Source organism: Papio anubis, chromosome 11 (genome assembly GCF_008728515.1).
Source record: "Papio anubis isolate 15944 chromosome 11, Panubis1.0, whole genome shotgun sequence".
Lineage (NCBI taxonomy): Eukaryota > Metazoa > Chordata > Mammalia > Primates > Cercopithecidae > Papio > Papio anubis.
This window is the reverse complement of record NC_044986.1, coordinates 93,425,407-93,451,051: the sequence shown is the minus strand read 5'-3', so window position 1 is coordinate 93,451,051 and position 25,645 is coordinate 93,425,407. Positions and strand designations below refer to the sequence as shown.

The 25,645-nt window shown below is 36.4% G+C and overlaps 1 protein-coding gene and 1 long non-coding RNA gene across 2 annotated transcripts in view; one reads left to right on the top strand and one right to left on the bottom strand.

Moving 5' to 3' along the window:
• Positions 1-15,145, bottom strand: part of LOC108587568 — a 73,577-nt gene extending 58,432 nt beyond the window's left edge. The window contains exon 1 of the long non-coding RNA XR_004177055.1: positions 14,952-15,145. This is a non-coding gene — a long non-coding RNA (uncharacterized LOC108587568). The remainder of the gene's footprint in view (positions 1-14,951) is intronic.
• The window catches only part of CCDC7 (coiled-coil domain containing 7), a 408,075-nt gene that overhangs the window by 349,600 nt on the left and 32,830 nt on the right, over positions 1-25,645 (top strand). Inside the window, exons 31-33 of the mRNA XM_031652409.1 lie at positions 5,961-6,044; positions 16,608-16,691; positions 20,971-21,057. Of these exons, the coding sequence (XP_031508269.1) occupies positions 5,961-6,044; positions 16,608-16,691; positions 20,971-21,057 (255 nt within the window). The remainder of the gene's footprint in view (positions 1-5,960; positions 6,045-16,607; positions 16,692-20,970; positions 21,058-25,645) is intronic.

Genomic DNA, 25,645 nt, shown 5'->3' with positions numbered 1-25,645 from the left:
TGACCTACTTTATGGCTAGATGGGTCAGAAAGCACCCAGTTCATGATAAGCAGTTCGGGTTGCATTGTGACTTGATGACCCATAGTCACATGTTTAGTTTCTACCAAAGCCCAGTAACAGCCAAGAGCTGTCTCTCAAAAGGAGAATGGTTATCTGCAGAAGATGGCAGGGCCTTGCTCCAAAATCCTAGAGGGCTCCACTGTGATTCACCTATGGGGGCCTGCCAGTGTCTCCAAAGAGCATCCCTATCTGCCACTGACAGCACCATTGGGTATGCTGTGTCATATGACCCAAATGGCAGAGCAGCTTGCAATGCACCCTGGACCTGTTGCAGAGCCTTCTCCTGTTCTGGACCCCACTCAAAACTGGCAGCCTTTTGGGTCCCTGGATAAATGGGCCAAAGTAACATGCCAAAATGAGGAATGGTTGCCTCCAAAATCCAAATAGGCCCACTAGGGGTCGTGCCTCTTTCTTGGTTGTAGGAAGGGCCAAATGCAGCAACTTATCCTTCACCTTAGAAGGAATATCTTGACAGGCCCCACACCACTGGACCCCTAGAAATTTTACTGAAGTAAAAGATCCCTGAATTCTAATTGGATTTATTTCCCATCCTCTGGCAGGCAAATATCTCACCAATAAGTCCAGTGTGTTTGCTGCTTCTCACTCACTGGATGAATCAGCATTATGGCATCTATGTAATGGACCAGTGTGACATCTTGTGGAAGGGAAAGCGAACAAGATCTCTCCAAACGAGATTATGACACAAAGCTGGAGAGTTGATATATCCCTGAGGTAGTACAGTAGAGGTATATTGCTGGCCTTGCCCACTGAAGGCAAATTGCTTCTGGTGGGCCTTATGGACAGGAATGGAACAAAAGGCATTTGCCAAGTCAGTGGCCACATACCATATCAGATGTGTTAATTTGCTCAAGCAATGAATCCACATCTGATACAGCAGCTGCAGTTGGAGTAACCACTTTGTTAAGCTTACGATAATCCACCGTCATTCTCCAAGATCCACCTGTCTTCTACACAGCCAAATGGGAGAGTTGAACAGGGATGTGATGGGAGTCACCACCCCTACATCTTTCAAGTCCTTGATGGTGGCACTGATCTCTGCAATTTTTCTAGGGATGCGATATTATTTTTGATTTATGACTTTTCTAGGTAGAGACAGTTCTAATGGCTTCCATTTGGCCTTTCCCACCATAACAGCTCTCACTTTACCAGTCAGGGAGCCAATGTGGGGGTTCTGCCAGGTGCTAAGTATGTCTGTGTCAATTATGCTTTCTGGCACTGGGGAAATGAGCATGGGATGAGTCCAAGGACCCACATTCTAAGTTGGATCTGAGCTAAAACTCCATTAATTACCTGACCTCCATAAGCCCCTACCTTAACTGGAGGATCAAAATAACATTTTGAGTCCTCCAGAATCAATGTCAGCTCAGAGCTAGTGACCAGTAGTCCCTGAAAGTTCTGATTATTTCCCTTTCCCCTATGCACAGTTACCCTAGTAAAAGGCTGGAGGTCTTCTTGGGGAAAGATTGAAGATCTTTACCCTAGTAAAAGGCTGGAGGTCTTCTTGGGGAAAGATTAACAGCATAAACTGTTGGTAGTGTAGTGGGGTCCTTCCTCAAAGGGACCCAGCCTTTCCTTCATTCAAGGGGTTCTGGGTCTGTAAACTGGCTCAAGTCTGGAAATTGGTTGAGGCTCCATGATTCTGTTTTTATAATTCAAATTAGTCTTTTGTCCACTCAACCTGGAACTTTTCTGCTTATATAAATTAAGTAAGAATGCAGTGGGCTTCCTATCAATTTAACTTCTAGAAACACCGTGATTAATTAGCCAATGCCAGAGCTCTACATGAGTCAGACTATTCTGATTGCTGCTTTGCCTCTGCTGTCCATTGCAGTAACTGTGCCCACCTTGGCTTTGATGGTTGAGTGCTACTGCTTGGCCCCTGCCACCTTGGGATCCAATTATTCCCATTGCATTTAAATTTTATAGTTGAGTGACTGTGGTTCCCACTGTGAGATCTGGCATACAGAGAAGAGCAATCACAGAGCTCTTCAAGGATGCAGGTGCTGCCCTCACAAATCTATTTCACAAAGTATTGGTCAAGGGTATGTCTTCTGCACCCTCCCAGCTGGAATAAATAGGTCTAAAGTGACTAATCCACTCTAGCATCCTGATCTCCCTTAGCCTTAGCCTTTTCCTCTACATTAAACCAAGAGAAATCAGGCATTTCCAGCTTGCTTGCAGTGGGCCATCTTTTAATCCATATTTCAGCTAACCAAGCAAATAAACTATTAGAACCTTTTTTAACTCCCCAAGCTGCAACATTAAATGGAGAATTCCTGCTTAGTGGGCCTAAATCAATAAATTAAGCTGTTCCAACTTTATGTTCCTTCCACTATTATCCTACACCCTTACTATTCATTATCATGCCTGCACTCCAGATTTCTGCTTAAATAAATTAGAAACTCAAGCAGTTCTTTTGGAGTGTAGTGCACTTCCATGTGGGTTACACTTTGAACCTCACCTCTAGGGGTCTGCCAGGACTTAGCCTAATTATAGGTCTAGAAGCGATCAAGGGTGTTGGGGGTGGGTCCTGAGGAAAATCAGCATTGTCTTGCCTGGCATATTCCCCAAGGGAGGCCATCACTGTTACCTCAGGCAGTGCAGGGTTAATTTCCTCAGCAAATGTGGAAAGGCTGATGGCAGCGTGGGTTGTAGATTGGGGAGGGGATGTCGCCACCACTTGGACTGGGGAGGCTGTTTCCTCCACCCAAAAAGTCTCATCAGAATTTAGGAGCTCAGTGCCTCCAGCTTCATCAGGGTCCTCCCACATGTCCCCATTTTAAGTTGCATGGTCCCATTCTTTTCTAATCAATGTCTTCACTTTAATAGTAGATAACTGGTGAGGCTGTGCATGCACCTTTTGTTGCAGGTCAACCACTCACAGGATAAGAGCTTGTGTCTGATTTTCCACAATTTCTTTTTTTTTTTTTTTTTGTCTACAGGAGATAAGACTCTCAGGGTAATCTTAGAAGATTTGAGGTCAGTATGTGCTTCTAGAGCCAGGAGATAGAATCCCCGAGTTCATTTTCTTTTATCACATTGTCTAATGAACTTAGGAGCAACCAACCAACTTCATTACATTCTTTAGTTCCTCACATATGGTCAAAGGTATTATGTGCAGAGTTACTAAACTCCTTGCGTCTTTTGAGCAGTGAATCACGAGTATCAAATGCATTTATTTTGCATAATTCTCTAAACAGTTCGCACCAAGAACTATCAGTGTTCTCCATACTATTAGAAGTAAAGTCCTTAGCATTTTGGGGTCTAATCATATTAAGCAGGCAACCCCGAAACCCCAAAGACAATTAAAAACTCCATCCTTAAAATTCTGTTCCTCTAGAACCACTCCCAGTACCAAAATCTGTATTAGCATTCTCTAGAGGGCCAAACTAATAGGATAGATATATAGACAAAAGGGAGTTTATTAAGGAGTATTGACTCACATGATCAAAAGGTGAGGTTCCTCAGTAGGCCATCTGCAAGCTGAGGAGCAAGGAAGCCAGTCCTATTTCCAAAACCTCAAAAGTAGGGAAGCTGACAGTGCAGTAGAAGGCCTGAGAGCCCCTGGAAAACCACTGTTGTAGGTCCAAGAGTCCAAAAGCTGAAGAACTTTGAGTCTGATGTTCGCAGGCAGGAAGCATCCAGCACAGGAAAAAGATGTAGGCTGGGAGACTAAGCCAGTTTAGTCTTTCATATTCTTCTGCCTGCTTTTATTCTAGCCATACTGGCAGCTGATTAGGTGGTGGCCACCCAGATTGAGGGTGGATCTGCCTCTCCTGGTCCACTGACTCAATTGTTAATTTCCTTTGGCAACACCCTTACAGATACACCCAGGTATAATACTTTGCATCCTTCAGTCCAATCACATTGATACCTTGTTTTATTTCACCATAATTTGAGAAGATATATGATTTTGACTTTTTAATATTTGTTTAGACTTGTTTGTGGCCTGATATGTGATCTTTCATGTGCCAATGAGAAGAATGTGTATTCTGTACTTGATCTTAGCCAAAAGGCAGAGCAATGATGAGAATATGTATTCATTAGTTGTTGCAGGAAATGTTCTGTAAATGTCTGTTAGGTCCATTTGATATATAGTGCAGTTTAAGTTTAATGTTTCTTTGTTGATTTTCTGTCTAGATGATATCCAGTGCTGATAGTGGGATGTTGAAGTTTCTAACTATTATTGTATTGGGGACTCTTTCTCTCTTTAGCTCTAATAATAATTTCTGTTTAGAACTGGGTTATCTAGGGCTAGTTTTTATATATTTATAATTGTTGTATCCTCTCTCTGGATTGATGTCTATATCATTATATACTAATCTTTTTGTCTCCTTTCTAAAATTTAAAGTCTATTTGTCTGTTGTAAGTATAGCTATTTTTGAACTTTTAGTTTCCATTTGTGTGCACAATCTTTTTCGATTCATTCGCTGTCAGTCTATGTTGTCTTTACAGGTAAAATGAATTTCTTGTAGGCATCACCTAGTTGCTTCTTGGTTTTTTGTTATCAATTCAGTCTGTCTATGTCTTTTAATTCAGGAATTTAAACCACTTACATTCAAGATTGTTATTGATAGATAAGAATTTGTTCTTGTTAATTTGGTGTCTTCTAATTGTTTTGTGTATTTTTTCTATGTTATTTCTTAGCTTTGTAAGTGGTGGCTTTTTATATTCTTCTTTTCATTTGTGTGTCCCTCTTCCAGTATGTTTTTGATATGGTTTGGATGTTTGTCCCCTCCTACCATTGAAACTACCATTTAATTGAACACTGTAAATGTGTAAATTATATAGTATGATATACATTCCTAATCACTACTTTCTGATATAAATTTCCCATTAATAACTTTCAAGTATTTTAACATTTATTCATGAATAATGTTTTAACTCTTTCTCAAAAAATAAAAAGACATCCATCTATTATGTCTAGATAACAACTGGTTTTAGTTTCCAGTGTTTACAGGTTTCTAGCAGGCACATGTGCTGCTGGAACTAGGTTTCACTGACAAAACTTTAGTCCCAGTAGTTGACTTTAGTTCATCAATCCTAATCACCCTTTCTAACATAAATTCCTCTTTAATAACTTTCAGGTATTTTCCCTGTTATTAAACATGGTTAGACTACCAAATCCAACAAAAAAGTCAAATTATGTAAAAACTCAAATGGAAAAGTACCCAATTTTACTTCTTGTATTTCTGCAAATTTAATCATATCCTAAGCTATGAGGTCCACATGGTAAGGGGACCTAAGAGGGCATGTTTTCCTCAATCTACAAGATATCTTATTATTTTCCATCACTGATGCTTACTTAGTTTAAAGTTAACCTAAAAATCGCATTAAAATATTTCTGGATGAGTCAAAGTATTTCGCACTATAATAATTTCCTGCGATTATGAAGATCATTGTTTTCAAGTTGCTAGGTGAAAAAAAAAGTTATGTTTCATCTTACCAGGTATATCCCTATGGTATGAATGTGATTCAACGTAAACTTTAAAGTCATGTTATTATCATAAATTCTGTAGGATATTTTAATTTTGCATTAGAGATAACATAGTGTGGGGAAAGCACTGTTAAAGTATTGTGAGGCATCAATTTGTGCAACAACTTTGTTATCACCTCGATATGTGGTCTTGGTCAAATCACTATACATCTCTATGCCTCAATACACTAAGGCTTATATGATTGCTAACAGACCTTACACTCCTAATGTTTAGTGATTTGGCAATTCAGACATTTCACTATAACTTTTATTCATTAATTAAAAAGGCTGATTAATACACACACATACATACACACACACTTTCTCTCTCTCTCTCACACCCCTCACATTCCTATGTAAGGATTACCTTGCCAAGTATTTTTAAATCTATTTATTTCTATAGAGACTGATATAGAAAGCTTGAGAGGTGCTTTGGGAAGACACTTATTAAATGATGAATTCAAGACACAGTCAAAGAGTTTCCCTGGTAAGAAAATATTTTAAGTCTAATATTCCTCATTTATTTTTCTCCTTCAAAGTTTAAGTGTGTATCTTTAATAGCAATAGTACCCACTTGTTATTATGACATGGGCACAGGTTCTCGTGAATATCCTCCCATATTTGGTTGTACTCTAGAACATATTTACTAGAAATGTAAAGCTAGCTAGATATTATTACTTTTAGGACTTATCCATTTAGAAAGTAATCCACAAAATAATATAGTATAGTGAGCTTAGAATATACTTGGGACAAGTATGTTCAAAATTATTTTAGTCCCCTTCTATTTACAGTTTAGATAGAAAGTTACTTTAAAGTTGCAAAAGCAGAAAGGCTATCTGATGAGTGCAATAAGTAAAGGAAAAAGACAGTTATTTTATTCTTAAAAATTCCCTCTGTACTTTAAAATGTTAGGCATGGTAATCTTTCAACTATGGCAGAATCCTTTAGTTGTGTAATATAGTTCAGATATTATACTACTGCCTTTGGTACAAGAGTAGCAGTGTCTGGCAAAACAGCCTTTGATCTCTGGTGTGATACAAAGGAAGGCAGACAGGTGAATAGAGAAATAAGCAAACGACATACTCAAAGGGGACCCTCTAAAACCACTGTCTTCCAGAGGTGATTGTTGCATGCCCAAGGCTGTTTTATTGGAGGAACATTAGAGGCCTCACAGTGCAGGATGTATTGAGCCATTCTTGGGTTGCTATAAAGGAATACCTGAGACTGGGTTCTTTATAAAGAAAAGAGGCTATACAAGCATAGTGCCAGCATCTACTTGGCTTCTGGGGAGGCCTCAGGGCACTTTTACTCATGGCAGAAAGTAAAGCAGAACAGGCACATTACATGACAAGAGCAGGAGCAGGAGAAAAAAGGGGGAAGGTGCTGCATACTTTTGAACAACTGGATCTCACAAGAACTCATATACTATTGTGAGAACAGCACCATTCCATGGAGAAGAAGGATCTGCCCTCGTGACACAAACACCTCCCACAGGGTCCCACCTCCAACAATGGGGATTACATTTCAACATGAGATTTGCACAAGAAAAACATACAAACCACATCACAGGGGAAATAGGCTTCGGTAAAATAATCAAGCCAAATCACTGAACAAATAAATAAGCAAACGATAATAACATACCCCAGGAAGAAGAGGAGAAGAATCAAAATTAAGAGTTGCTACATTATGTGTCTAAAATGCCCAGTTTTCAGCATAAAAATGTGAGTTATTCTAATAAGGAAGAAAGTATGACTCATACACAGAAGAAAAGCAGGCAAAAAAAACATAAAAAAACAAAAACAAAAAAAACAGCTTATGAGAATCCTAGCTGTTAGACTTAGCAGACAATGACTACAAAGCAGTCAGTATAAATATATTGAAAGAACTAAAGGAAACCATTCTCTAACAAGAAAAGGAAGGTATTATGACAATGTTTCATCAAATAGAAAATATCTACAAAGGGATAGAAAATATTTTACAAAGAGCCACGTGGAAATTACAGAGTTAAAAAGTACAAAAACTGGAAGTAAAATTTACTAGAGGGGTTCAAGTACATTTCAACTGTCCAAAGAAAGAATTAAAAAACTTAAAGTATTAGGAACACTAGAAAGAAAACAGAAAAAGGAGCAGCAAAAATATGGATGAAAACTTTCTGAAAAATGTTTAATTACAAATGAGTCTACACATCCAAGCTCAATTAATTCTAAGTAGAATAAACACAAGGGAATCTATAATCACATTCATAGTAATAATGTTGAAAGATAAAGAGAAAAGCTTAAAAGCAGCAAGAGAAAACTAATACATGATGTAAAGAGAACCCCACTAAAATTAAAAACTGACTACTTATCATTAGGAACTATTAGGGCCAGAAGGCATTGGGACAGCACATTCAAAGAGCTAAATGAAGAACTGTTAACCAAAAATCTTATATCCAGCAAAACTATTTATTAAACATGAAGGTGACGTGAAGATGTTTCTAAATAGGCTTTTTTAAATAAGAAAATTTATTCCTATCAGAACTGCTTTCCAAGAAATACAGTGTTCTTCGGGTTGAAAACCATTGACCTCTGACGCTAACTTGAACCCATAAAATGAACATGGGTTAAAGGAATCCTATAACTCTGAAAGACCACATAAATGCTTACTTCACTTCTTTCTACTCTTAATTTTAACTCTTAATTGATATAAAAAGCAATTGTATAAAAAATATTTACAGAATTTTATTGCTGGGACTTTAAAATATGGACGTGTAGTATATTCCAGAATGTTAGCACACAGGCGATGGTTGACAGAAGTGATGTATTGGAGTTAAAAAAAAAAATGACAGGAAAGGGGGCTCCAAGATGGCTGTCTTAAAGATATCTGGCACTCTTTCAATACATACAAAAAAACAAATTTGAGAATTGATAATCATATTTCAAATAGATCATCTAATCAGGAACACTAGAATTCAGCAGAGAATTAACAGGAAACATCTGAGGCAGAGAAGGAAAGGGAAAGGAGGCAGCTGACCTAACTAGGATTGATAAAGTCCACAGAGGCTCCCCAGTGTGGGAAAAGGGTAAGTGAGAAGTCCCCAGAAGTCCACATTCCCACCATAGATTGCTGCAGTCCTAGCCATGGGAGAGCCACCCTCACAGGCCCTGACCAGTGGCATTGCTCTAAAGAGAGAGCTCATGCTGAGTCACACACACGGTGAGAACCAAGCAGATGCCGCGTAGTGCCTTTTTTCCTCTGCCTCCTGGGTTCAAGTGATTCTTCTGCCTTAGCCTCCCAGGTAGCTGGGACTACAGGCATGCACCCCCACGCCCGGCTAATTTTTGTATTTTTAGTAGTGATGGGCTTTTTCCATGTTGGCCAGGCTGGTATGGCCCAACATCCCTACCTTTCCACTCCTAGAGCCCCACTGACATCCCCCTGCATCTATGCAGTGGGCTGCAGAAGTGCAGTCCTAGTTGGGTCCAACAGTGTGGTAGGATCCCTAGCGCTCAAGTGTTCAAAATGCTGGAGAATGGGTGGTACAGCACACTGGAGAGGCTGCCTCTGGGACAAACAGAGTTGAAGCAGGCAGTACCCAAAACCCAGAATGCCTGAGTCCATTGCCATTGCTGCAACCCTGCCGCCATAAGCAGGAGGGCTACTGTGCACTTGCACATGCCCTGAGAACAAGCTCTCATCATCTGTCACCACCACCAGAGGCTGAAGCGTGTGCTCACCAGAGCTTGAGAGCCACTCTCCTGGGGCCACAGCCACTGAGAGCAACTCAATCCTACCCAGTGGCAAGACTGCCACACAGTTGCATGCACCCTGAGGACAGGCTCTCCCTGCCAACTGCCATTGCTGCTAATGCCACCCAGGCACACCATTTGGGGTCCTGAGGATTTCCCCACCCTGCTTGCCACAGCATGTGCCCATGCATACCACTGGGGGATCTGAGAACCAGCCCTCTCAGCCTGGAACCAGTGCGCAAAAATGCCAGCCAGGGACCTGGGGATTACCTTGCCCCATCAGTTGCCTTGGGCATGCGTGGACATCACCAGGGGACCTCACAATAGGCCAAGAAACCTGCCACCAGCACCAAAGCATTACACCCAAAGGCCAGGGGCTCATCCTGCCCCATCCACCACCACAGGCATCTGTGCAGTCTTCCTGGGTCCTGGAGGATGAACTCAGCTAGCCAGTTGCAGCCACTACCAACACCAGTGCATGCCACTTGGGAGCCTGTGGGTTGTTTCACCACTGCGACTTTTATTGCCCACATCATGTACACTGTCTAGGGGCTCAAGGACACACCTACCTGCTGGCACCATGGCCAGCACTCAAGCAAGCCACCTAGAGGCCCAAGGATTAGCCTGCCTGGACTCACTAATCCTGATGCTCACATATATCCCCTAGGGGCCCACGGATAAGCATGCTCAGCCATTGCTGTCACTAATGAGGCCAAGGACTGACTCAAGGTCTCTGTCCTCAGCGACGCCTCATAGCAGCATCCACCAGCAACTACAGCCTAAGCCGTTGAGGAAATGACGGACATCACTGACACTGTTTATAGCTGAAAAAAATTATACAGAGGCTATATACCACTGCATACACCTGGAATCAAAGCTAAAATGCCCAACCCAGGGTAGGCATGGTGACTCATGCCTATACCCCAGCACTTTGGGTGGTGAAGGTGGCAGGATCACTTGAGATCAGACATTTGAGGCCAGCCTTGGTTAAAGCCCAGTGAAACACTGTCTCCACCAAAAAAAAATTTTTTTTTAATTTAAAAAGTGCCCTATCCAACCAACATCATAGATAGCATCTTCAGGAAGATGTTTTGCTCTATGAAAGCCAATCCACAAAATTGAGAGAAGTGACTGTTACACAAGATGACAGACATAAGGACATAAGAAACATGAAAAAGCAAGGAAATGTGACACCTCAAAAAGAACACAATAATTCTTCAGCAACAGATTTCAGTGAAAAAGAAATTATTGAAATGCCTGAAACAGAATTGAAAATAATGATATTAAAGAAACTCAATGAGGTAGAAGAGAACACAGATAACCAATAGAAAGAAATCAGAAAAACAATTTTGAGATGAACGAGAAATGTGTTAAAGAGATAGACATCATTAAGAAAAGAACCAAACAGAAATCCCGTAAGTCAATTCAATTAATAAAATAAAAAATACATTCAATGGGAGAAAATTTTTGCAATCTACCTATCTGACCAAGGGGTAATATCCAGAATCTACAAAGAACTTAAACAAATTTACAAGAAAAAATCAAACAACCCCATCAAAAAGCAGGAAAAGGATATGAACAGACATTTTTTAAAAGAAGATATTTATGCAGCCAACAGACACGTGAAAAATGCTCATCATCACTGATCATCACAGAAATGCAAAGCAAAACCACAATGAGATACCATCTCACACGAGTTAGAATGGCGATCACTAAAAAGTCAGGAAACAACAGGTGCTGGAGAGGATGTGGAGAAATAGGAACACTTTTACACTGTTGGTGGGATTGTAAACTAGTTCAACCATTATGGAAAACAGTCTGGCGATTCCTCAAGGATCTAGAACTAGATGTACCATATGACCCAGCCATCCCATTACTGGGTATATACCCAAAGGATTATAAATCATGCTACTATAAAGACACATGCACATGTATGTTTATTATGGCACTATTCACAATAGCAAAAACTTGGAACTAACCCAAATGTCCATCAATGATAGACTAAATTAAGAAAATGTGGCACATATATACCATGGAATACTGTGCAGCCATAAAAAAGCATGAGTTCATGTCCTTTGCAGGGACATGGATGAAGCTGGAAACCATCATTCTCAGCAAACTATCACAAGGACAGAAAACCAAACACTGCATGTTCTCACTTATAGGTTGGAATTGAACAATGAGAACACTTGGACACAGGGCGGGGAACATCACACATGGGGGCCTGTTGTGGGGTGAGGGGACAGGGGGAGGGATAGCATTAGGAGAAATACCTAATGTAAATGACGAGTTAATGGGTGCAACAAACCAACATGGCACATGTATACCTATGTAACAAACCTGCACATTGTGTACATGTACCCTAGAACTTAAAGTATAATAATGAAAAAAAATACATTCAAGATCTTCAACAATTATTAGACCAAGCAGGAGAAAAAGTTTCAGAACTTCAAGAGAGGTCATTTGAAATAACACAGTCAGACAAAAGAGAGAGGGAGGGAGGGAGAGAGAGAGAGAGAAAAAGAACAAATAATAAAGAATAAAGAAGAATGAATAAAGCCTATGTGACACATGGAACATCATAAAGTGACCAAAGTTTTGAATCGTGGTTGTTCTACATGGTCAAGAGAAAAGGCATATAAAAACTATTTAATAAAATGATGGCTGAAAACTACCCATGTCAACAAGAGATTCCCAAATATACACAACCAGAAAGGTCTTGTACAAGGCACATTATAGTCAAACTGTCAAAAGTAAAAGACAGAGATACAAGCCACATACAAGAAAACTGTTATCAGACTAACAGTGGATTTCTTAGCAGAAATCTTACAGGCTAGGAGAAAATAAGACGATATATTCAAAGGGCTGAAAGAAAACAAACTGTCAGCCAAGAATAATATATTCAGCAAAGTTATTGTTCATAAATGAAGGAAAAATAAAGTATTTTCCAGACAAACAAAAACTGAAGGAATTCATGACCATTAGGCTGGCCCTACAAGAAATGCTTAAAGGAGCACTACACTTAAGCAAAAGGATAGCTACTGTCATAAAACTGGATGTGCAAACACACAAATGAGGAAGAAGAACTCAAATGTTACTATGACAGAAAATCACCGAACCACAATGATAAACAACACAAGAGAAAGAAAGGAACAAAGGATAAAGAAAACAACCAGAAAATAAGAAAACAATAGGAATAAGTCCTCACATATCAATATTATTATTGAATGTAAACAGACAATGGCTGAATGGATTTTAAAAACATGACCAAACTATATACTGCCTATAAGAAACTCACTTCACCTGTAAAGAAACATATAGACTGGTTGTAAAAGAATGGAAAAACTATTCCATGCAAACAGAAACCGGAAGTGAGCAGGAGTAGCTGTAGTTATTTCAGATAAAACAGACTTTAAGTCAAAAAAAAATAAAAAGAGACAAGGATAATTATTATATAATGATAAAAGGATCAATTCAGAAAGAGGATATACCAATTTTAAACTTATACTCACCCAACATTGAAGTATGCAAATATATAAAGCTCATATTAAATCTAAAGGGACAGAGAGATTCCAATAAAATAATAGCTAGAGGCTTCAACACCTCATTCTCAGCATTAGACAGATCGTCTAGACAGAAAATCAATGAAGAAACATTGAGTTTAAACATCATTTTAAACCAAATGGCCCTAACAGATAATTACAAAGTATTTTTTTCAATAGCTGCAGAACACACATTCTTCTTGTGAGCACATGGAACATTCTCCAGGCTAGACCATATGTTAAGCCACAAAAGAAGTCTTAACACATTTTTACAAGTCAAAATCATATCATGTATCTTGTCAGACCATGATAGATTAAAACTAGAAATCAGTAACTAGAGGAACTTTGGGAACTGTGCAAAACATGGAAATTAAGCAAAATGCTCATGAATAATCACTGAATCAATGAAGAAATTAAAAAGGAAATAAAAAATTCTTGAAACAAATGAAAATGAAAAAAAAAAAACCTCTGGGATATAACAAAAGCAATGCTAAAAATGGAAGTTGATAGCAATAAACACCTCCATCAAAACAGTAGAAATGTTTCAAATAAACAATGCACCTCAAGAGACTAGAAAAGCAAAAACAAACCAATCAACAAAAATTAATAGAAGGAAAGAAATAAGGATCAGAGCAGAACTAAGTGAAATAGATACTTAAGCAAAGGATCGACCAAATCAAAACTTGGTGTTTTAAAAAGATAAAGATAAAAAAAAAACAGTAGGTAGACTAACTTAAAAAAGATAGAAGATACAAATTAACAAAATCAGAAATGAAATAGAACTGATACCACAGAGTTACAAAAAATAATCAGAAAATATTATGAACAACTATATGCTGATAAATTGGAAAATCTAGAGGAAACTGACAGATTTCTGAACACATATAACCTACCAAGATTGAATTAAGAAGTAGCAGAGGAGGTTGATTATAGTTAATAACAATGATTTTGTATTTCAAAATAGCTAGGGAGAGGTCTAGAAATGTTCCCAACACAACCAGGTGGCCTCACTGCCAATTTTTTCCAAACCTTTAAAGAATTAACACCAATTCCCCTCAAACTATTCCAAAAAATTGAAGAGAATGGAATTCTCTGTAACTCAATCTACAAGGCCAGCATTTATTCTGATACGAAAACCAGACAAGGACATAAAAAAATAAAAGTACAAGTCAATATCTCTGTTGAATATAAACATAAAAATCCCCAACAAAATGCTAGCAAACCAAATTCAACAACCTATCAGAAAGATAATGCATTGTGATCAAGTTGGATCTATCCCACAGATGTAAGGGTGGTTTAACATATGCAAATCAATAAACAAGGTACATCAACAAAAAGAAGGACAAAACCATATAATCATCTCAGTAGATGCAGAAAAAAAATTTGATAAAATTCAACATTCCTTCATGATAAAACTCTCAACAACTTAGGCATAAAAGGAACGTACCTCAAACTAATAAAGTCCATATATGACAAACCCACAGCTAACATGATACTGAATGATGAGAAATCGTTGAGGTGATAGATATTCTAAATAATCTGACTTGAGTTTTATGTGCACTATCCATATAACCAAATATCACATGTACCCCATAAATTTGCACAAATATTATGTATTAACAAAAAAAGAAAATGACAACATATGATAATCTGAAACCACAGAAACAAATTAATAGAACCAGAAATTATAAATAAGAAGGTTAATATAATAAACACTGGAAATATATACTTCTTTCTTCCCTCAACTTTTTAAAAAAGCATAAAATTATATAAATAAATAATTATAACAACAACTATAACCATGTCTTTATTATTTACAAATGTACTGTGTATAACAATAGCACAAAAATGGGGAACAGGGAATACAGCTATCTAAGAGTAGCTTTTCTATATTTCACTGGAATTTAGTATAAATTTAAAGTACTTTTTAAAATGGACTGTGATGATGGTGACAGACATTACTGAATGTATTAAAATCCATAGAATTTAAGATTTTAGACCGCTTAAAATACTCAGTGACCTTTAAGCAGAAAAAGATTTTTAAAAGATTTAAAGCAAAGTGAGAATATTGGAAAGGAGAAAAATTGTAAATCTTACTAAATTATAAGTGTCTCCAGCACATACCTTTTAATTTGTAGTATTTAACCCAATCTTTCCTCAGATGGTCTCATTTTTTCCCTGATTGTGTACGGATCATTTGCTTGCTCATTTCAAATGAACCGGTCTTTCTTTGATATATCAGTTGAAGAAAGAAGGAAGAAAAAAACACGTCTGCTGATGTTTCCAGTTTTGAGTTGCTGTATCTCTTATATTGTTACTTAATTACTGAAAACTTGTTCTGCTCAATCTTATGGATCACCTTTTACTTTGGTAATGAGGCAGTGCTCAGTATGGAATGCAGTTGTGACATATTTGAGCAGCTGGTGTCATAATGCAACCATTTACATTATTCATGTATTCACCAATTTTTCCAAAACAGCAACAACAACAACAAACCACTCTAGAATACAATGGAAGGATTATGACAGGTGTCCAATCATAGTTACATACTCTGCTAGAGCCAATTCTACCCACACAATCTTAAGCCCAATGTTGACCTTATGTCACCAATCCTCATTATCCCCTTTTCAATATAAATTTCTTTTTAATAATTTTTATACATTTTTATCTCATTGAACTTAGTAGTTTCTAATTCCTAGAAAATATCAAACCACATAAAAACTTAAATGGAAATGGATCCAATAACAATTCTGGTAGTGCTGCAAATCTGACCATTACCTCCTTGATTCTCGTTTAAGGGACCTCAGAGGGCAGGTTTTCTCAGTTTGACAAATATCTTGTAATTTTTTCATAACTAATATCTAAAGAATTTACAATTCCCTAATGTAAAAAGGGGAAAGAAATATTCCTCAATGAGTCAAATAATTTCTGCCTCATGATAAGTTTCTGTGACTAATGAGGCCATGGTTTGCGGCTTGACCTATGGAAAAAAATGTTCCCCCTCACATAGTACATACCTACAGGTTGAGTATGCTTTTAGTGTAAACTGGAAAGATACATTATCATCATAATGTCCCTAGGATAATTTCAATTTGCATAAGAGATAGAATTGTATAGAACAATTACTGGTTAAGAAAGTATACAGCATCGGGTTGTGCATGAGTGGTGCCTTTCCCTGGCAATATGATATTCCAATTCATTAAACATATCTAAGCCTGAATATAGTCTGGCTTATATAATTGTTAACATCCATTCCTTTTTAAGGTTTTTGTTATTTTCCAATGAAGACATTTCATTTTAATTATTCTATAAATACAATTTTTATTTTTATTTTATATATATACGTGTGTGTGTGTGTGTGTATATATATATATATATTTTTTTTTTTGGTGACAGAGTCTTGCTGTGTCACCAGGCTGGAGTGCAGTGGCACAATCTCAGCTCACTGCAACCTCCGACTCCCAGGTTCAAGCAATTCTTCTGCCTCAGCCTCCCGAGTAGCTGGAACTACAGGCATGTGCCACTACACCCAGCTAATTTTTGTATTTTTAGTACAGATGGGGTTTCACCGTGTTGGCCAGGATGGTCTCAATCTCTTGACCTCATGATCCACCTGCACTTTGGCCTCCCAAAGTGCTGGGATTACAGGCATGAGCCACTGCGCCCAGCCACAAATATTTTAAGTTAGTAACACACGCACATATATGCACATGCACACACGGTCACATTTGTATATAAATGATTACCTTACAGTGTTTTGATATCTGTTTATTTCTATAGGGTCTGAAATAGAACAATTGACAGATGCATTTGGAAGAGATATACTAAAGGATGAATTCAAGACACGATCAAAGAGTCTCCCTGGTAGGAACAAAAACTTTACATATTTAGTATTTCTGGTTAGTTTTGTTCTCTGGAGTGTAACTAAGTGTGCATCTTCAAGGAGAACAGTGCCTATACATTATTACATAGGCAAAAGTCTTCGTGAATTCCCCTCTATAATATTTCAACTCTAGTTTCAACTAGCAATGTAAAATTAGCTTTTCAAAAGCAGAAAGGCCAGATGATAGATGTGATAAGAAGATGAATATAACAGATAATAATTTTATTGGTTACCAGTTCACTCTATATGGTAAAAATATCAGTCAAGTTTGTAACATCTCAGCTGCAATAAAGTTATTTAGTTATATTTTTCAGAGATTACACAACTGAATTTAGTCCCGGGGTTACAGGGTTAGACACACTTCTCTGTGACCATTGGTGTGATACCAAAAGAAGACACCTTAGCAAATAAATAATGGAAAGAGACATTCAAAGAGTGCCCTGCTAAAACCACTGTCATCCAAGGGAGACTGTTTGATGCCCAAGGAGATGCCCTTAAAGAGCAACATAAGAGATTTTACACTGTAAAGGATAGAGACTTTAGGAAAATACTTCTGTCAAATCACACACATACACAAACACACACACACACCCCACCACCACCAACAACAACAACAAGAAACAAGAAAACAAGAACAACAAGCCCCCCAAAAAGGAAGAGTCAACCAACATACAGATTTGCTATAATACGTTATCTAAAATGTCCAGATTTTAGCAAAAAAGTTAAGACATGCACAGAAACAGTACTCTGTAACACAAACACCAGGAAAAAGGCAAGGAAAACTGCCTGTGAGAGTCCTACATGTTAGATTTAGCAGACAATGACTACAAAGTAGTCAAATAATAATAATAATAATATCATCAAATAATTAAAACTCTTCTGAAAGAAGAAAAAGAAGGTATAATGACACTCTTTTATCAAATAGATGTCAACATTGTGATACAAATTAAACTTTTTAAAGAACCAAATAGGGCCGGGCGCGGTGGCTCAACCCTGTAATCCCAGCACTTTGGGAGGCCGAGGCGGGTGGATCACGAGGTCAGGAGATCGAGACCATCCTGGCTAACATGGTGAAACCCCGTCTCTACTAAAAATACAAAAAACTAGCCGGGCGTGGTGGCGGGCGCCTGTAGTCCCAGCTACTCGGAGGCTGAGGCAGGAGAATGGCGTAAACCCGGGAGGCGGAGCTTGCAGTGAGCCGAGATCGCGCCACTGCACTCCAGCCTGGGTGACACAGCGAGACTCTGTCTCAAAAAAAAAAAAAAAAAAAAAGAACCAAATTAATATCTGGAATTGAAAGGTAAAATAACTGCAAGGGAAAATTCATTAGAGGGTCAAGGAAAGATTTGAACTGTCAGAAGGAGTAAGCAAACTTAATATAATGCGAATACCAGAATGAGAGTATTCCAAGTAGAGAGAGAATAAGAAAAAATATTTGAAGAAAAATGGCTGAATACTTTGAAAAATATTTACTGGGTCATATTAATCTATACATCCAAGTTCTATTAAATCTAAGTAGAACAAACACAAATCAATCCATGACCAAAGTAATCATTGTAAAAATGTTGAAGGACAAAGAGAAAATGTAAAACGCATCAAGAGAAAAACAATTCATCCCATAGAAGGTAACCCCAGTAAGATTAACATCTGTCTTAGCATTAGAAACTTATGAAGTCCAGAAGGCCATGGTGTTGTATATTAAAAGTGCTGAAAGAAAAAAAAAATCTACCAAGCAATAATTTTATTGCTAGCAAAACTATTTTTCAGAAAAGGTGAAAAATGAAATTGCTAAATAAATAAAAATTGAGAGATTTCATTTCTAGCAGAACTGTTTTCCAAGAAATTCTAAAGAAATTTGTTTAGGCTAAAAGGAATTGACCTCTTGACAGTAATTTGAATCCCCCTAAAAAAGGTATGAGTTAAATGTTATAATTGCAAAAGACAGTATGTATAAATATATATTCCACCTCCTTTCTTTCCTTAATTTATATAAAAGACCACTGTATAAAAATATTTATATAATTGTATCATTGGGCATATAACATATCAACTTGTAATATATTCACAATAGCAGCACAAAGGTGATAGGAGAGAGAAGTGATGTAGCACTGTAAGAAAATAACACTGGATGATAAATACAGAGCAACAATAAAAAGAACCAAAAAATGTAAATAAGTGTGTTCATATAACAAATACTATAAACATGTACTTGGTCTTGTTTCTTTTCTCAGTTTATTTAAAAGGTATAAAGTTATACAAAGAAATAATTATAACAATAATTAGTACATTGTCCTTAATATTTACAGGTATAATATGTATAACAATAGCACAAATACTGGGGAAAGAGAATAAAGCTATATATAAAGGAGTAGTGTTTCTGTATCTCAGTAGAATGCAATTTGTGTAAATGTGAAAAAGATTATAAAGTTGACTGAGGCAATAATTACACATTTCTGTAATAAGCATTGAATTGGACACTTTAAATGGAAAAATAGTATGGTTTTATTTTGGTTTAAATTTACAAATTTAAAAATATACACATTTTTAAAAGCTCAGGAACTCTAAGCAGGATAAGATTTTGTAAAATTTAAAGCAACAAGATAATAATGTAAGGAAGGAAAATTGTGACTTTTACTAGTTGATAAATTTCTCCAGCACATAACTTTGTATTCCTAGTGTTTAACTCTAAAATGCTCTCCTCATTGATTCCTTGCTTATCTAAAAATCCTCTGATTTCTTAATTCAAATGAATCAGCCTTTCTTACTTGTATCTGTAGGAGAAAGATAAAAGAGCTGAAATGCACCTGTTAATGTTCCTCAGTTTTCTGTTGCATATAGCTTTACTTTTACAAAATGTTGTTACTGAATTATTGAAAACTCATTTTGTCCAATATGATGGTTTTTTTTTGTTTGTTTTGTTTGTTTGTTTGTTTGTTTTTTGAGACAGTGTCTCACTCTGTTGCCCAGGCTGGAGTACAGTGATACGATATCAGCTTACCACAACCTCCGCCTCCTGAGTTCAAGTGATTCTCCTGCCTCAGCCTCCTGAGTAGCTAGGACTACAGGTGCCTGCCACCATGCCCTGCTAATTTTTGTATTTTTAGTAGAGACAAAGTTTCACTATGTTGGCCAGGCTGGTCTCGAACTCGTGACCTCGAGATCCGCCCACCTCAGCCTCCCAAAGTGCTGGGATTACAGGCATGAGCCACTGACCTGGCCAATATGATGCATTTTTACAATGATGCGTAATCTGGTTTCTGCCTCTATTTGAATTATATTGGTGGTTTATTTGGGCTGACATGATAATAGTGCAAATTTTAACATTAATCATAGGCTCGGCCAATATTCCAAAGCAAGACTTCTACTCTATTGTTCAGGATCATTACAGGTGTCCAACTACCATTACATGCTCTGCTAGAACCAACTTTGACACAAAAAAACTTTAGGTTTAATAAACCAGGTTTACCAATTCTAATTATCCCTTTTTCAATATGAAACTCTTTTTACTAGATTTTTTAGTTTTTCCATCATTATACCTAGATACTAGTTTCTAAATCCAACAAAGTGTATAAATCACATAAAACTCAAATGAAAAGGAATACAATCCTAATGCTGGTACTACTGCAAATATTCCTGTTTTCTTCTTTCCAGCTACAAAGTCTACCTGCTAAGAGAACCAGAGAGAAGAGACTTTTTCTCATTACATGCGTTATTTCTTATTCTTTTTTTTTATCACTGATGCCTAATTGAATTATAGTTACACCACCTAAAATAAACTATTAAAATATTTCTGGATGAGTCAAGGAACTTCTGTTTTATCACATTTTGTGAGTTGTGATGACCGTTGTGTACAGATAGGTCAATTATGAAAAAAAAATTTATGTTCCACCTCACCAGATATACCCCTACAACATGCATATGTTCTTAATATATCCTTGAAAGTTACGTTATTACCACAAACTAGTGTGATTTAAATTTGCCTATGAGATTGCATTATATGGAAAAAATAGTTAAGAAATAAGGTAGCATAAGTCTGTGCCTCAATTTTGTTATTACTTGCTATATGGTATACATATAATGAGGTTTATATGATTGTTAATTGTCCTTTCAATTTAAGTTCCTATGTTGCTACAATCTGGACATTTTATTATAATTCTTCTACTCTAATGAAGAGTATTAATTAGGATAGTATTAGACACATGCACACACACGTTAATATTTATGTTAGAAAAGTGTTTTGAAATCTGTTTGCTTTTATAGAGACTGATGAACGATTACGTCGTGCAACTGAGAGAGGTACAATAAATAATGCAATGAAGACACAGTTAAAGAGAAAGAGTCACCCTGGTAAGAATAAGAATTTTTAAATCTACTTAAGGTTTACTATCTTCTCTGGAGTTTAAGTATGTATCTCTAATGACAACAGTACCTATATGTAATTATTACATGAGAAAAAGTCTTCATGAATTTCCTCCTATAATTAGTTGAACTCTAGTATTTATTCTCAATAGAAAATTAACTTTAGGGCTCATTTATTTAAAAAGTTATCCATAAAAGTCTAATGCTATAATGACCTTAGAATATGCTTGCAGAAATATTTCAAATGCTCTTCAATTTACTTTCTATTTATGGCTAATTAAGAAAGTTGCTTTGTATTTGCAAAAGCAGAATTGCTAGCTTATGAACATGATAACAAGATGAATATAACTGATAATTATTTCATTGGTTACCTATTCCCTCTTATATCATTATGTTATCAGGCAAATTGACAATGTTTCAACTGCTTTAGTTTTGTTATATAGTTCAAAAACTATACTACTGCATTTTTAGTGGTGAAACAGTGACACAGTTCTCCTTAATTTTTGGTGCTGTACCCAAAGAGGCAGAGAGCTTAACAGAGACATAAGGGAAAGAGACAGATGAAGAGAGCCCTGTTAAAACAACTCTCATCCAAAAGTGATTGTGTGTTATGATGATTAATACTGTTAATTTGATTGGATTGAAGGATTCAAAGTACTGATCCTGGTGTGTCTGTGAGGGTGTTGCCAAAGGGGATTAACATTTGAGTCAGTGGACTGGAAAGGCAGACCTACCCTTAATCTGGGTGGGCACCATCTAATCAGCTACCAGTGTGGCTAGAATATAAAGCAGGCAGAAAAATGTAAAAAGACTAGACTGGCCTAGCCTCCCAGCCTACATCTTTCTCCTGTGCTGGATGCTTCCTGACCTCAAACATTGGACTCCAGGTTCTTCAGTTTTGGGACTTGACTGGCTCTCCTTGCTCCTCAGCTTGCAGGAGCTGACCTATTGTGGGACCTTGTGATCATGTGAGTCAATACTTAATAAATATATATATCCTATTAGTTCTTATATATGGATATATATATAATATATATATACATGATATATATATATATCCTATTCTTTCCCTCTAGAGAATCCTAATACATGTGTATACACATCTGTGCCCACAAAGGAATAACATTAGAAGCTTCATGTTGCAGGAGAAGACTTCAGTAAAATAGAAAATAGTCCACCCACATAGCTAAATAAGGAAACATGTACACAACAAGATTCCAAAAAGTAAACAAGAAATTTGTATGTAGGTTTGCTATCTAAAAAGCCAAATTTTAGCAAAATATGATAGGCAAGCAAAAAAGAAAAAAAAAAAACAAGAAGATGTGTCCCATACAAAGGAAAAATGCAACAGAAACTTTTATGAGGATGCCAAATGTTTGGCATAGCAGGGAAAGACCACAAAACAATTCTTATAAATATTTAAAAGAATTCATAAAATCTATGCTTAAGCATGAAAGGAAGATATGATGAGAATGTCTCACCAAATAGAGAATATTAATATTAAGATTGAAAGTATTTTGATTTATAATTGAGCATATTTATGGGATTCAATATGATGTTTTAGTGCACATAAAAAGTAAATTCTAGAGTTGATAGTACAAAAACTGAAGAAAAATTCACTAGAGGGGCTCAAGAGTAGTTTTAACAGAATAAATAATCTGTAAATTTAAAGTAATAGGATTACTAGGAGAGAAAGAACAAAATAATTTAAAGAAATTATGGCTGAAAATTTTGACAAGTATTTGATGTAAAATACTAGTCCACCTATCCAAGCTCAATTAAATCCAGTTATATAAACACAATAAAATTCACAACCAGATCCAACATAGTAAAAACGTTAAGAGACAAAGTGAAAACCTTAAAGTGTCAAGAGAACAACTACAGTCATGTGTTGTCTAATGATGGAAATGTGTCATGAGAAATACATAGTTAGGCAACTTCATCATCATGCAGACATCATAAAGTTACATACTTACACAAACCTAGGTGGTATAGCTTTCTACACGCCTAGGCTATGTTGTATAGCCTATTGCTCCTAGGCTACGAACTTGTAAAGCATGTTACTGGACTGAATTCTGCAGGCAATGGTAACACAAGAGTAAGCAATTCTGTATCTAAACATAGAAAAGATACAGTAAAAATACCATATAAAAGATAAAAAGTGGTACACCTGTATAGGGCACTTACCATGAATAGAGCTTGCAAGACTGAATGTTGCTCTGGGTGTGTCAGTGAATGAGCAGTGAGTGAATGCAAAGGTCTAGGACATTATTATACACTACAGTAGACTTTATAAACACTGTGTGTACACTTAGGCTACATGAAATTTATTTTTAAAAATCTTTCCTTAAAAATAACCTTAGCTTACTGTAACTTCTTAACTTTATAAACTTTTTAATTTTTTTAATTTTTGAACTCTTATAATAACATTTAACTTAAAACACAAACACATTGTACAGTTGTACCAAAATATTTTCTTTTTCTATATGCCTATTCAATAAGATGCTTTCTGTTTAATTTTTTTTATTTTACTTTTAAAGTATTTTTGTTAAAAACTGAAACACAAATACACACATTAGCCTAGACCTACACAGAATCAGGATCATCAATATCATCACTCTCTTCTACCTCCAAATCTTGCCCCAGTGGAAAGTCTTCAGGGGAAATAACACACATGAAGCTTTCATCTCCTATGATAACGATGCCTTCTTCTGGAATACATCCTGAGGGACCTGTCTGAGGCTGTTTCACAATTAACATTTTTTGTAAGTAGCAGTATACATACTCAAATAAAAATAAACAAGTCTAGTAAATATATAAACCAGTAACATAGCTTTTTATTGTTATCATCAAGTGTTACGTACTGTACATAATTCTATGTGCTATATTTTTATATATCTGGCAACAGAGTAGGTTTGTTTACACCAGCATCATCACAGGCATGTGAGTAATTCATTGCATTAAGATGTTACAATGGTTACATCACTACATGATAGAAATTTCCAGCTCCATTACAATCTTTTGGAATCACCATCTTATACGTGGTCCAAACATCATTTTGTATAGTCACATGACTGTAACTATACAAAAGTTAATTTTAGTAAGATTAATAGGTGACATAGCATCAGAAACTATGGAGGCCAAGGCCAGGCACGGTGGCTCACGCTTGTAATCCCAGCACTTTGGGAGGCTGAGGCAGGTTGGATCACTTGAGGTCAGCAGCTTGAGACCAGCCTGGCCAACCTGGTGAAACCCAGTTTCTACTAAAATACAAAAATTAGCTGGGCATGGTGGTACGGGCCTGTAATCCCAACTACTCGTGAGGCTGAGGCAGGAGAATCACTTGAACCCAGGAGGTGGAGGTTGCAGTGAGCCAAGATCGTGCCACTGCACTCCAGTCTGGGTGACAGAGAGAGACTCCATCTTGGGGAAAAAAAAAAATGATGGAGGCCAGAAGGCAGTGGGATGGCATTTTCAAAGGGCTGCAAGAAAAAAATATCAACCAATAATCTTATGTTTTGCAAAATTATTTTTAAAAATGAAACTCAAATAAAAAGAATATCAAATAAATAAAAATTTGCAGGGTTAGTTGGTATCAGGCCATGCTATAGAAAAATACTTAAGAAAGTTCCTCAGGCTGACAACAATTTCCTCACATCGTAATTTTTCAACAAATGCATTAGTGAAATAATTCTATTACATAATATTCTATAAATGCTTATTTTGTTTTTTCTTCTCTTAATTGATTTAAAATGTAATTGTGTGGTACCATACATAGATACATAAAATTGATATGTAACTGTATTTTGAGGCCTATCACATAAAAGACATGTAATAGACATGCAATATGTTTGACAATAGCAGCACAAAGGAAATGGCTGGGAGCAATAGTATGCTAGAGGAAGAAAATGACAATAGATGGTAACTCAAATTCACAGGAAATAATAAAAAGAACCAGAAACTATAAACAAGAATGTTCATATAATAAACATAAATATGTACTTGTTCTTCTTTCTTTTCTCAGTTCTTTAAAAGGCATAAAGTTATATAGATAAATAATTATAACAATGGTTTTAATATTTATAGGTCTAACTACAGTATAAATGTCAGGAAGAGGGAATAGAAAATTTGGCAGAAATGCTTGTATAGTTTACAGAAATTAATTAGAATAAATCTGAAGTAGATTCTAAAAATGACTGTGGTGATGGTTTAACAACTCTGTGAATATATTAAAATATTTGAATTAGATGCTTTACAAGGGCAAATCGTATGATATATTACACTTTTTTAAAAAGAAAGCTCAATAAAATCCATGTGTAACACTTTTAAAAAGAGATGTAAAGTACTGGGAGGATGTTATGAAGAAGGAAAATTGTGACTCTTACTAAATTATATTTCTCTAGCACATAATTTTGTATTAGTGCTTAAACCTATCTGTCCTCAAATACTCATTACTGATCTAAGAAACTTTTGCTTATCAACTCAAATGAATCAATACTCCTTGCTTATACAAGTCAGGGAAATAACTAAAAAGGTTAAAATATGTCTGCTAATGTTCCCCAGGTTTTTTGTTGTT